This window comes from Chanodichthys erythropterus, chromosome 6 (genome assembly GCF_024489055.1).
Source record: "Chanodichthys erythropterus isolate Z2021 chromosome 6, ASM2448905v1, whole genome shotgun sequence".
Classification (NCBI taxonomy): Eukaryota; Metazoa; Chordata; class Actinopteri; order Cypriniformes; family Xenocyprididae; genus Chanodichthys; species Chanodichthys erythropterus.
Genome location: NC_090226.1, coordinates 7,127,362 through 7,141,173, shown reverse-complemented (window position 1 = coordinate 7,141,173; position 13,812 = coordinate 7,127,362). Strand labels below are relative to the sequence as shown.

Below are 13,812 nucleotides of genomic sequence, written 5' to 3'. Positions count from 1 at the left end.
ACGAAACATTTAGAAAGACAATATACAAGTATCACAAAAAATATCATGATATCATGTTATTATTGCTCCATCTGCCATTTTTCGCTGTTTTCCTTGCTTGCTTACCTAGTCTGATGATTCAGCTGTGCACATCCAGACATTAATACTGGCTGCCCTTGTGTAATGCCTCGATCATCAGCTGGCATATGCAAATATAATATTTACGTAACAATCAGTGTTATGTTGAGATTCGCCTGTTCTTCGGAGGTCTTTTAAACAAATGAAATTTATATAAGAAGGAGGAAACAATGGAGTTTGAGACTCACTTTATGTCATTTCCATGTACTGAACTCTTGTTATTCAACTATGCCGAGGTAAATTCAATTTTCAGTTCGATGGCACCTTTAAATCCAGAGAATTAAGCAATTTTTAAAACGCAGCAACTGTGGCATAATAAAAGTTCTACTGCTCCCAAGACGCGTGATGCGCTCGTCTCTCATTAGCAATAGCTCCAGCGGCCTTGTTCCGCTCGCACAGCACTCAGCCCTGCTCTGCTTCATACTACAGTAACGTTAATAATCTCAACCATGAACATGATTTCTGTGAAGAGGACATCTCCCATGATTCCGCGCTCAATCTCTGCGTTTTTGAATAGGCGACCTCTAGCGGAGAAAAATTACATATTGTGCCTTTAACAACTTTGTTCAGTTTCAGGAGTTAATTCGGTTGTAGAATCCTATTGGTACTCCTGTAAATGACTGTGTGTACAGAGCTGCAGTGTGTACGTGGCCAATGTGTTTAATTTTAAAATCACACACATGAAAATGGCACAATGCAAAAAAAAATTAATCTCAATGTTCTGAAAAAAATAGCTTTGTTTTGTATGCAAAATGTATTTCATTTAATTTACTTTATTTTGACACATCTAAAAAAAAAAATCATATTTTTTAGATGAATCACTTTGGCAGTGTTAATAATCTTGCCTCTCTTTTTCTTTTATAGGCTGCTTGCTTCGCCATTTTAGGAGTCCTATTTATGATAATGAGCCTGAGCTTTATCATCATTGACTGGACATCAGGGAACAGCAAAGGAAACAGTGGTCATTAGGCCTCTAATGGTTTATGCTTTTTAATATTAGTTTCGGGTCAGTAGTTGGGGAGGATGCATAATCTCTCACTAGATCAGTCACTAGATTTCTAGATTTAGTTGCATTCAATCAATGCATTATTTGGCCTTGTGACCTGCATTTGCTGTAAATGGGGTGTTGACCCATCTCAGGTCATCATTAATTCCATTTAAAGGCCATTAGCTTTCAAAAAGAAGTGGTTACGGAATGCAGATATTAATTTCATAGCTTGATAAATGTGGAGAAGATGACCAGAACTAGAAAATCAAAGCCCATAATAGTCAGTATGTGCCATAGTTACAGCACATGCAGTCTGCAGGGTTTGCAAACAAAAGGGATTTTGCATTCTAACCAAACAGACTCATCAGCTGACCCAACCTCCCATCCATTCCTTCATATTATGACCTTTCACCTTTACCCTTTGGCCACATTCAGATTAGAATCACAGTTCTGATGGGAGAATTGGTGGTTATTAAAGTGTTTATTTCATCATATCTCATTTTAGATATAGCAATACTCAGTGCAATAGCTGTGAGATATGACACTGAAGGCTGTTGAGAGGCAACGCATGACCTCGTCCAGAATCCAGACTTGATTTGGCTGCAGTCTATTACACAATTTCAAATTTATGCAAATTGTACGTATAGTACAGATGTATATGCCACATTTTTATATGGATTTATAATGTTTATCCTTTCTACAATATTTAGAGATACATATATTAGCAGATATATGAGCATAAATATATATGATATATATATATAGAAAATAGAAGAATATTCCAATCCATCTGGTCTTCAAGGTTATCTATCACATTCCTTTACAATATTTGTGACTATTCAGCTAAATGCCAACTTTAAAAGATTTAGATCTAAAAAAAAATGACAGAATTATCTAAGATGAAAGGCACATTTATATATTTTAATGAATACTGCTGATTGCAATGGGAAAGCACAGATTGGAAAGCACAGTTAATCATGGGATCAGTTTGTAAGGATCCCATCTAGGAATCCTACTGACAGACTGATTTTGAAATCTCTGGATTTATATGCAGAGAAAACCAAAAAATAAATAAATAAATAAAACACATTCACAGGGTCTTCTCCTTAATTGGAGAAACAAATATTGTGCATTGGTGCACATAAATGTTTTAGATACAGCGCAAAATGGCATACATGTGGTAAATGTTGCTCAGTGGAAAGCTGATCGTATTAATGTTTTGCTTCTAGTTTTGCTATTAACCGAACTAGATGGATGATTCCGGAGATCGGTTCCCGATCATTTGGCGATTATTGAAACCTAAAACTGTAGCACTTTCATTTGAAGCACAACTTCCGCTAAATCACTTGACCTAGTGACCCAGTTACGACTTATGACATAATCATAGATTAATATATTTTGTAGACAGATATATGAACAAAGCCTATGTACTACTAACTGTAAATTGTTTGAAGAAAAAGAACAAAAAAAAAACAAGTAATGTGTGGATGTCTAACATGGTACATGATTATTTTAATCTTTGTAATTGAAACTCATTATCCTAAATACTATAAATCAAGCACTTACTGGCCCATAATGATCTAAATGGTAACACTGTGGTGTTTTATTGTGTGTATGTGTGTGAATGTGTGCGTTCTCTCCTCTTTATGCGTACGGAGAAAGAATATTTCAGTCAGTGAATGTACTGTAATGGACTATAAGATGTCTAAATGAGATGTGCATTTAAATTGTGGTACTTTTTAATTCATTTTGTCTGTTTAATTAATGTTTAATGGATAGAGCAGCCACACATAAATAAATCATCATATCTGTGAACCAGTATCAGCATAATTACATATCTCGATATCTTCTTTCAGTGTTTTAAATGTCCCTAGTCCCTGTCAGACAGCAAAGCACTGTAGTATATTCCAAATTACAATCTCCCGGGCTGTTTAAAAAAAAAAAGCATCCTAGTTTATCATGGCCAGATGCTTCATTTTCCTCTGTGGTGTTTTGGATATACCGAAAGTAATGAATGATTTACTGAATAAATATGTGTGTATGAATTCTGAAGTGCATCAGTGAAATAACCCATTGAGATCAATGTTCATTTTTTGGTAAAGAAGCATATAATTGTGTGTTCTGGTGATGGTGACATGTTGTCAGTAGTGGTGTAATGGCCTCACACACCAATGTGGTTTCTCAAGCACAAAAGTGTCCCATTGTTTTAGCAATGTGTGTTAATGTGTGTTTACAAGCCTGAGAACTAAATGTGCCAGTTGTTAAAGAATTGCCAGTATCTGTCTTTATCTAATGGCTCAAAATGATTCCTGATTGCTGAACAGGAGTTTGAAGCAAAGTAGAAGCATTTCACTCCAAAATCAGACGACATTATTTATATATATATATATATATATATATATATATATATATATATATATATATATATATATATATATATTACTGTATTGTGTAGAAGAGTATTGTGAGCTAGAGATCGAGTGAGCGAGTTAGTATGTTCATAAAATCTGTTTAAATGTCCGCTGCAATATCTTGTCCTTTTAATAGTTAAGGGGTTTTCCCGTGACTGACAGCGCTAGTCAAAGCATTTGTCAGTTGCGTCTTGTTCCGTGTTCACAACAATTCAGTTTTTTCAATCTAAAAGTCTTCACTACTGATTGACTCACTCATAAAGACAGTCTTTGCCGCCATCTAATGGCGTAATAATGTAACCTTTGTTGCTGTTCACGGTCAGGGACTATTTTTTCCGGTGGAAGGAAGGCTTTTAGTGATTTTACTTCATGAAAGCTGCATTGATACATATCTTTTTTGACTTTAATATTTGTATTGTGCGGTAACCGTTTTATAAAAGCAATAAGGTACTCGAGGCTGGTGCTGTATTGTGAATAAGTCACGGCTGAAGGGAGTTCTTAGGCACAACGTGAAGCGTCTCGTACCTTATTTCTTACATACACACATATATATATATATATATATATATATATATATATATATATATATATATATATATATGCAAACTGTAGGAATGATGCTGAAAATTCAGCTTTGCATCATATTAATAAACTACATTTTAAAAATTATTAAAATAGTAAACAGTTATTTAATATTTTGTAGTGAGCATAAGAGACTTTTTTCAAAAACATACTGATATATATATATATATATATATATATATATATATACACACACATACATACATATATACATATACTACATATATATAGTTTCTTCTGAATTTGGAGTGAAATTTCACTGAGAGAGAGAGAGAGCTATTGCTGATGATTTTAGTATTTGACTCCTGTCTGATGTATCCACTGCATAAATGAATGATTTTATGATGAAGGTAGTTAACCAGTAAGATCTTATTAACTTACTATCATATAGCACAAAGTAGAAACCTTTAGTATCGAAGATGAACCATGCATAAATACTGTTCCCTTTATAGCAGTACAATCCGTGATTGCTGCAACTAGAGCATTAGCAGCGGTGCACAAGAAACTGCCCTGACCAACAAGATCCCCCATAATGCTGTGCTTCCGCCCCCTGACTTTCACACGCACAGCTTTTGTAGCTTCCGAGCTGACGTCTGGGCTGACAGCAGCATTTTTTAAGCACCTGCAGATTGTATGATCTCCAAATCTGCAAGGATTCACAACGTAGCAGAAGGGGGAAGCATTTAATTGTCTTTTTAGCAGTTGTGTACTTGTGTCCAGTCAGCGTGATGTTTCCCTTGTGATGTAATGAAAGTGTCATCTGTTTGTAACGGTTTATATGAATTCATTACTTACATGGCAGCATTTATAAATAATGTACATAAATGTAAACCCTTTATATTATAAGCACATCTATAGTTTATATATTGTAAATAGTCAGATGATGTTTAGTCTGATGATTAAAACGTAATAATTTTTAAAAATGCTTTTTAAAAAGCCAGTTTATGTCTTTATTTTCTTTATTCTCAGTATCAAGTACATTGCTGGCAGTTCATGTACTGTAAACAATGTTAAAATAAAAAAGAATAAATAATATTCATTCTTTCTTGGTTCAGTCTTGACAGCTGTATATTCATGTGTGTTTATATGATGTCTCTGTGGCTCATTGAACATGTGAATAAATGCATTTACATAGCCTTTTTAGCAGATCTATCTAAAACAGCCACACTTCACTAATTGCAGGTTGAGAGTGTGTTTAAAGGGCACAGCCCTCTGAAAGCAGAAATGACATTTCTAGTTCCTGGGATCAAACCTGCAGATTTTTTTTTCCACCACCAGCAACTGCCTTTTTTTCTTGCTGATTGTCCACTTAAGTTTAAAGCTGTTTATGTCAAAACAAAATCTTGCCTTGAAGCAGCAGTTCCCTGAAAACGTTCACACATTGTTTCTTCTAATCTGAAAGAAAATTGGCAATTTTATGAATAATCTAGGCTATTTGAACCCATCCAATCTGATAGACACAATGAATTCCAAAAAGATAACTCTGTTTTAATGTATAATGTAATAGTGTTAAAACAATCAATAGTCAAGAATAAATCAATGATACACATTAATTAAGGGTTAACTGAACAATATACTGAATTTACAGGGAAAATAATTCGACATTGGGCTGGTATCAAATGTATAGTGTGAATTTCAGACACATGGGGGCGCAGTGAAACACAGAAACGGCTCTATCTCTCTGTCGAAAATGGTGTTTGCTTTAGCCAAACGATGGAAACACACTCCATATGGAAAAATCATTGCGACCATTTACTTTGAACAAGGTTTCATCTCCTGCCTAAGCACAAATCATACAGAACACATGCTGCAATCAGTGCGTCAATATTGACATAAGTCTCAACAAAAGAGATTTCTAACAGAGGCCCTAAAGAATGTCATTTGTCATTGGACGGCAAACGAGAGAAAGCTACTACAGCACACTGGCCATTTTGTCCTCCACTAAATGGTTATTCTTATAGCCTAATAAATAAATAAATAAGCAAGCACAATTATTATTCAATATTTGCGCATTGGTAGATGATTTTAACCAAGCAACATATATTTTATCAGTTCATTTCTTCACTGGGAATCAAACCTTGACATTGGCATTGCTAGCATGTGCCTGAGGTAAATTAAAAAAAAAAAAAAAACAAATAAACAAAATTATTATCTACACTTAAGCATTGTCAGATGCTACATTTAAAAAAAAAAAGTGGTTCTTGGGCTCGTAATCAGAGGAACCATTTTAAGTGTTGTATAGCACCAAATCTTGGTGCTTCAGTGGTTCTTCAGCGGTTCTTCACTGTTTTTTTGGGATGAATGAGGTGCTATATAGCACAGCTACTGCGTACAGAACCTGTTAAGCCCCTGTATGGTTCTTCAGCAGTTCTTCAGTGGTTCTTTGGGGTGTTTAAGGTGCTATAACACCACTGCTGAACCGGTTAAGCCCCTTTAAAGGTTCTTTATGAGCCAAAGAACCACTGTTGATACTGTTTAGCACTATTTTTGTTGAAGAAATAAAATGCGATATGGCACCTCTTATGGGTTCTGCATAACACCATTTGACAAAGGTGCTGTAGAGCACCTTTAAACTTTAAAGATATGGTGCTACATAGCAACAAAAGTGGTTCCCCTATGAACACGAGCCAAGAACCACTTTTTTTACAGTGTAAAATAACGTTTAAGCCTTTTTTAAGATTTACAGATTTCAAATGTAGAGTAAAATTTCATCAAATTGAATTGAATAATCCTTACATATTCATATTATGAATTAGGAATTTTAAATGGACAAATTTTAACATTTTGTATAAATATTAATGAAATGTGAAATGTGATTTGTAGTCATAAATGTAAACATATTTTCTTTGTTTTTTATTTAATTTATGAATATGAATTATCACAAACCAAAATGGTCCATTAAGATGTTTTATTAAGCTCCATTTTTCTCATTTAAAATGTTTAATCCATAATATGAAAAATATGTAAGGATAATTCAGTTCAATTTGACTGAATTTTACTATATTGAAATTCGTAAATCTTAAGGCGAGACACCACAGGTAAATAGGGTAAAAAAAAACAAAAAACTAATAGATATTACCATACTTCCCCTGGTTGATTACATTAAAAATTGCAAACATTTTTTGTATTCCAAGTTTTCTAAAATGTTATGTTTAAATATGCAAATGAGGTGTTATTTAATTAAATATTAAATATGCGCTAATATGCATTTCTAGAACAAAAATCTGATTATTGGATGAAGTCAGGTTAAGAATTCTTGTTTAAGTTTTTGGACATATTAAATTAAAAGATTTTACAGAGGGAATTTTGGATATCTCTTTTTATCACTCCATAAATCAGAAAATACTATCAACAGCCAGAAAAAAGTTAATTTTCACCATTTTTTTTAGGAATAAAATGTTGTATAAAATCCGGCAAATTATATATCAACAAATCCCTCTGTAAAAACCTTCAGAATATAGATAAAACTGTAAAGTTTGGTGTATGTAAGTTCTGCTGAAGTGGAGATTCAGAGCAGGAGAGTTAAAGGGTTCATTCACCCAAAAATGAAAATTCTGTCATTTATTACTCACTCTCATGCCGTTCCACACCCGTAAAACCTTCGATAATCTTCGGAACACAAATTAAGATATTTTAGTTGAAATGCGATGGCTCTGTGAGGCCTCCATAGATCTCTCTCAAGATCCATAAAGGTACTAAAAACATTTAAATCGGTTCATGTGAGTACAGTGGTTCAATATTAATATTATAAAGCGACGAAAATTTTTGGTGCGCCAAAAACAAAACAAAATAACGACTTATTTAGTGATGGACGATTTCAAAACAATGCTTCAGGAAGCATCGGAGCACAATGAATCAGTGTATCGAATCTGATGTTCGGAGCGCCAAAGTCACGTACGATACGATCTGTATCATGATTCGACACACTGATTGATGTCATTGCTCCCTATGGTGGCCTCACGGAGCCATCAGATTTCAACTAAAATATCTTAATTTGTGTTCCGAAGATTAACGAAGGTCTTACGGGTGTGGAACGGCATGAAGGTAAGTAATAAATGACAGAATTTTCATTTTTGGGTGAACTAACCCTTCAAAAAAAGTAATTTGCATAAATTGTATCAGTTCATGCTTTAAATAAATAATTACCACATTTAAAAAGAAATGAATATTTGAATGTAGGCTTTTGCAAACTGGCATACACTGTAAATAATATTTTTCAAAGTTGGTTATTGGAGTACGTTTTACAAGAAAATAAATTTTTAGTCTTTATACTTCAAAATTTTGTGTTTAATTAAATTTAAATATGTTTACTTGACGTTTCCTTGTGTACTGCGGGAAAACTACATTTCCCATGAGCACCCGCGGTGGGCGTGTCCGCGAGGGGCTGGCTGGCAATGCGCGAGGAACCCAACAGTTCTAAACTGTCTTCTGCTGTGTGTGGCAGAGAGCAACTTCTTCTCAGCAGACTGGGGTGTGGCGGCTTAGAAAACACTCAAAGAAATCAGAGACCGTTCAACCTTAGCTGCCTAACGGCGCATATTGTTCAAAACCATCGGCGATCCCTGAACGGACTAACCGAGGAAAACATCGGGGATTTTTGCATTTTCTGATTCATTCAGTTTGTCTCATCGATCAGTTTGCTTTTTTTATCCATGAGGGGTTGATCTCAACTTTTTTTTTTGCGAACTTTTTTTTTGGATATGTGGATATAAGTTTTCCCCCTCCCTATTCGCGTGATGTAAAACTCCAGCGTCTGGCTACTTGGTTTCTCCTGGGAGCTTTAAACGTCAACAGTTTCCAGGTGTTGTTCTGATCTCAGTCACAGATATAAATTAATCTCTTTTTTTCCCCCAAACCCCCCCAAACATCTTTTGGGCGCATAAAAATATCAGTTTTGGATCTACTAAGTGTCTTAAGGACATTTTCTTTCCTTGGACTTGAGGCAGTCATTTTTTTCAAAGCCAAAAGAGGAAGTTAGTCACGGAAGACTAAAATATCCAGTCGCTTTAAAAGGGTAATACCTTTTATTTTTTTCTCCTAAATCTATACTCATAAATCCGTAGCCCTGAAGCGCGCATTCGGAACCATGGGCTGTACCGTGAGCCAGGAAGATAAAGCCGCGGCCGAGCGGTCCAAAATGATTGACAGGAATCTGCGCGAGGACGGCGAGAAAGCCGCCAAAGAAGTGAAACTGCTGTTGTTGGGTGAGTGACGAATCACAGATAACGGTCAGCGACTCGTTGCTGTAAAATATTACATTTATAAGCACTTTATCACATCAGTAAGTGTCAGTGTGATTCAAGAACTCATTTTAAACGTGTTTGAGATGGAAAGGGAGATATTCTTGCGAAGTGTGAAGGCAGGTTTCTAGGTAATATAACGTTATGTGTGTCAGGTTTCCTCCTCAGGTGTGGCCTGCGAGAAACTCTGTCAACGGATTTGAAGAAAATGTCAACTAGAGCAAGCGTTTACTTGTTTAGCAATCTATACTTTTATAATGCGTGTTTTTCAGTTATTTTTACTCAAAATATGGCCTGAGGCATGTACAAAATTTGTTGAGGTAAACATTTGAAAAGCCCAAGTGTTCGATATGATGACGGTCATTTTTGGCACTTAACAAGTTAGTATTATTTCTTCACAAAGCTAAAAGTTTGGACACACCTACACTTTCTGTATTTATGATTATTTCCCACATGTTAGAGTAACCCAGGTGAAACAAAAGTACATTTCTATAATATACTTAAAGTGCTCTATTTTTGTGCACTATTCTTGTACTTAATCTACTAAAATTCTTCTTTAGTACTACTTAAGATCATCTTGAGAACATCTAAGTGTACTCAACTGTGCTATTTTGAGATGCCATGAACTAAAATGTGCTTTTAATATACAATCTCTGTATTTAAAAATGTATTTAGATACCACTTATAGTACATTCGAACCCATGTACTATTTTTTAAATACAGAGATAGTATATTAAAAGCACATTTTAGAAAATAGAGCACTTTAAGTATATTATAGAAGTGTACTTAAATGCCACAAATCATCTATTGTAAGATCAAAAAGCTATATAAGACCCTGAGGAAACAAATTCACTAACTTTTTTATTGGTAGTAGTGTATGTGTGAAACGTTCCCAATCACAGAAAAACAGATGTATGTTGTAGATTTGGGTTATTTCAGTGTGACTGAGGGGAGAGGTTGAGGGAATGTTTTGACAGTGCCTGTGATCACTCTCAACATCCCTTGTGGTGCAGCATGGCCACACACACTCATACTCAGCATGCACTTTGGCCTGGTCCGAAGTGTGTTTTGACAGAAATGCAGGAATTCTGTGGGGGGATGTTTTTGGAAGGCTTAAAGCCCAAACAGAAGCCTGGAACATGCACCCTGAACCAAAGAAAGTGTTTGGCAGGAGTTGTGTATTAAACTGCTTTGCGTGTTTGCTAAGGACTCTTGCTGGGAAATGAAATACTTGGTGTGGAGCTTTTTATTGTGAGTTCTAAAGCCTTTTGAATTTTACTTTATGAACTCAGAAAATTGCTTTGGCATACCACTGCATTGACTTAAAAAAAAAAAAAAAAAATACATGTGAGGGAGACAAGGTTGTGCACAGCAGTTTTTGGTTTTGCACAGTCATTTTATGTTTTCACCTCTCTCACATTTCATGTCAAACAAAACCTGTTAGTTATCTTATCCCATCGACAATTGAATTATTTTGTTTTTCCTTCCATATGTATGATAAACACTTGTAGCATTATATACAAGATGAGCCATTTTCCATGCCAGTCACAAAACCCTGAAAACACATTTTGATTTTGTTCCAGATATTTTTGGTATCTTTCTGTGAGAAAGATTCCCCATATGTATTATGGAGAAAAGCTTTAGCTATCAGAGATAAGTAATAAATTTGGACCCTAATTTAAGGCTTTCTAGTTAGTCAGTTTTCTTGTCAATCCTCAGAACACCTACTCAGTTAAGTAACCGTGAACAATCCTAATAATGTTTCCCCTGTCAGTTACTACATTTAATTGTAGATCTCAGTGGACTGTGCTCTAATAGCAGACGTGGAGAGTAAACAATAGGTTGGGGATTTGAGTCACTGTCTGAGGAGGTTTTTAATGACGCACATCTAGGCAAGTCACTTCCCACTTTGAAAGTAACGAGTTACAGCGTTGAACAGAATTGTACATACTAGTTGCTAGGGCACATACAATCTAATTCCCTAGAATCACCACCAGATTCTCAAAATGATTGCGTTTTTAATCCCAAAACTACTTGTAATGCCAGGGCAAGACCTCTGGTTTGGAAATGTTGGTTGAGTTTGGAAAAGACGTGGTCAATCTCACACGGGCCGATGTCTCAACCTTTGTTCCACCCCTCTGGTCTTTCCAAAGTCAAACTTTTGGTTCAGAGGGGAGTGTTGCATTGCTTAGATGGATGATGGACTATTTTTAGCTTGAGGCAGATGTAGGGAAAAGTTGTATTTCCAGGCTCCCAGAGCTCCGAGTTAAAGGAATAGTTCACCCAAAAATTTTGTCATTACTTAGTCATCCTCAAGTTGTTCTAAACCTGTATGGGTTTCTTTCTTCTGTTGAACACAAAAAGAAGATATTTTAAAGAATGGTGATAATCAAACAGTTGACGGCACCCATTGACTTCCATAGTAGGAAAAAAAAATACTATGGAAGTCAATGGATGCCATCAACTCTTTGGTTACCAACATTCTTTAAAATATCATCTTTTGTGTTCAACAGTAGAATGAAACTCATACATGTTTGGGACAACTTGAGGGCGAGGAAATGATGACAGGATTTTCATTTTTGGGTGAACTATCCCTTTGAGGCCTTTAACTTTACCTCCTCTAAATGTCTTTCTGAAACTTGGTTAACAATAAGATGGTGCAGTTTTTTTTTTTTTTTTTTGTTTGTTTGTTTTTTGTTCCTCTTAATTCCAGGAATGATTCTTTAGCGGGGCTTACCCTTTAAGTTTTCTGAACTTTGATCAAATTTAATCTTTCACAGTGAATTCCAGCACATTGCTATTTATTCTACTCCTGGATTTTTCTAACTGCCTTTTGTTTTCCACTTTTACTGGCAGTGGGAAATATTCATCAGTGCCTTTGTACTCATCACCTTCGATGCACAGACATGTCTGAACATCTCCAGGCTTTTGCTTGCAGCATGAGTGTACTGCTTTCATGTTTACTGTGCTTAATGCATAAAAAAAGTAATGTGAAATCAAAAATATTTCATGTTTAATTTGGTAAATTATTTTGGAGTCCCTGCACTGTAGCCAATAATCTTACTCTCATCAAATTGCAAAAGATCCATGCAGAACGTAGTGAAGCATGCGTATGCATCTGTGATGCTTCCCTGAACCCATTTAACAGGTTTGACAGAACCTGTTGAACTGATTCATGCTTTCGCCTCTTTGCTTTAGCCATCGGGCTTAATAGCGCTGATGGTGATAAATAGAGCGTGCATAACTCCCAGAACACAATCGCTCATCCTGTGTGCATTTTTTTCTTTCTTTTTTTCACACTCTTACTGTACCGACAGATAAATGCCGACAGGCATTTGGCAAAAGGCCCCAGAACAAATAAACAGACACAAAAACCCATCAAGCTCTTTTGGGCTGGAAAGATGACTGCAAACTGGCACTGTGTTGCTCTCTCCCGTCATCATGTTTGTAATGGTCCTTCACCACATGGAAATCACGCTTTGCATTTACACACCTTATTTGCCTTCTCTGTTGATCGCTTAGTGGAAAAAGCCGACCAGTCTGTTTAGGGATCCGCTGTAAAGCTGTCAAGGGTCTAAAGGCAGGTTATATTCATCGGGCCCCAGATAATTATGCTTATAATTAGTTGCAAAAATGAGCTGATTTATTGTGTTAGGTGGTGTATAGTTATAATGTAGGTTTGAAGGGCTCCACTGTATGATTATAGTCTGAGGTAATAGCAGGTTGTGTGGATGTGGGTGTGTGTGTGTGTGTGTGTGATCTCTTACTGCTACTGACAAGCCTGTGTCTGCTTCTTATTCTGCCTTTTAGTAATGGTGCAAGGAATGCCCTGCTTTTCCACTCGGCAGAAGATATTGTGAGGGGTTTTGGGTTTTAGTAGGTTATATAGGCCTATATTTACTTTGGTCTAGCATTTACTTTCAGGCTTTAAATCTGTCTTTTTGCAGATCTCTTCTGTGGTCTGCTGATAGGGTGACCAGATGATTATTATGATAAAATCATGATACGTAGGGGGCGTGGCCTGGTCAGTAGAGCGCATACTCTGCATGCAATAGACCTGATTTTGAATCCTGCCTGGTGTGATTCAAGTTAAAGAACAGAAAGTAAATTTAAAGAAACATTGTTTTTTGAAAATGGCTTGATAGATCTAATATTTGTATATGAAATGCATGACTAAGGGGCCGTTCACACAGAACGCGTTTTTCTATTCCAATGCGCTACTTTCCCATTTGTTTTTCTATGTAAACACGCGCTTGACGGACGTGCATGACCATTACGCTCGCGTCTCGTGTCTTTTGCAGCGCCTCTCACATGAGCGCCGCGTTTTTAAGACGCCGTGTCAAGTTAAAAGAATTTCAACTTTAACATGCATCGCCGCTCATCAATGTCAGTTCCAAAACAGTGGACCAATCAGAAGAACTCGGAGGCGGGGCGAACGATGCAAGCTTCTGTTTACAGTAGCAAGTTGGCATGA

The 13,812-nt window shown here is 36.0% G+C and overlaps 2 protein-coding genes across 5 annotated transcripts in view; both read left to right on the top strand.

Annotated features, from left to right (window-relative positions):
* Positions 1–5,147, top strand: part of slc38a3a (solute carrier family 38 member 3a) — a 60,090-nt gene extending 54,943 nt beyond the window's left edge. For both annotated transcript variants that reach the window (XM_067387920.1, XM_067387921.1), the window contains one exon: positions 982–5,147. In XM_067387920.1, coding sequence (XP_067244021.1) covers positions 982–1,086 — 105 coding nt within the window. In that variant the 3' untranslated portion in view covers positions 1,087–5,147. The remainder of the gene's footprint in view (positions 1–981) is intronic.
* A 3,365-nt stretch (positions 5,148–8,512) lies between these two features.
* The window catches only part of gnai2a (guanine nucleotide binding protein (G protein), alpha inhibiting activity polypeptide 2a), a 66,129-nt gene continuing 60,829 nt past the window's right edge, over positions 8,513–13,812 (top strand). For all 3 annotated transcript variants that reach the window (XM_067387915.1, XM_067387918.1, XM_067387916.1), the window contains exon 1: positions 8,513–9,302. In XM_067387915.1, the coding sequence (XP_067244016.1) occupies positions 9,185–9,302 (118 nt within the window). In that variant the 5' untranslated portion in view covers positions 8,513–9,184. The remainder of the gene's footprint in view (positions 9,303–13,812) is intronic.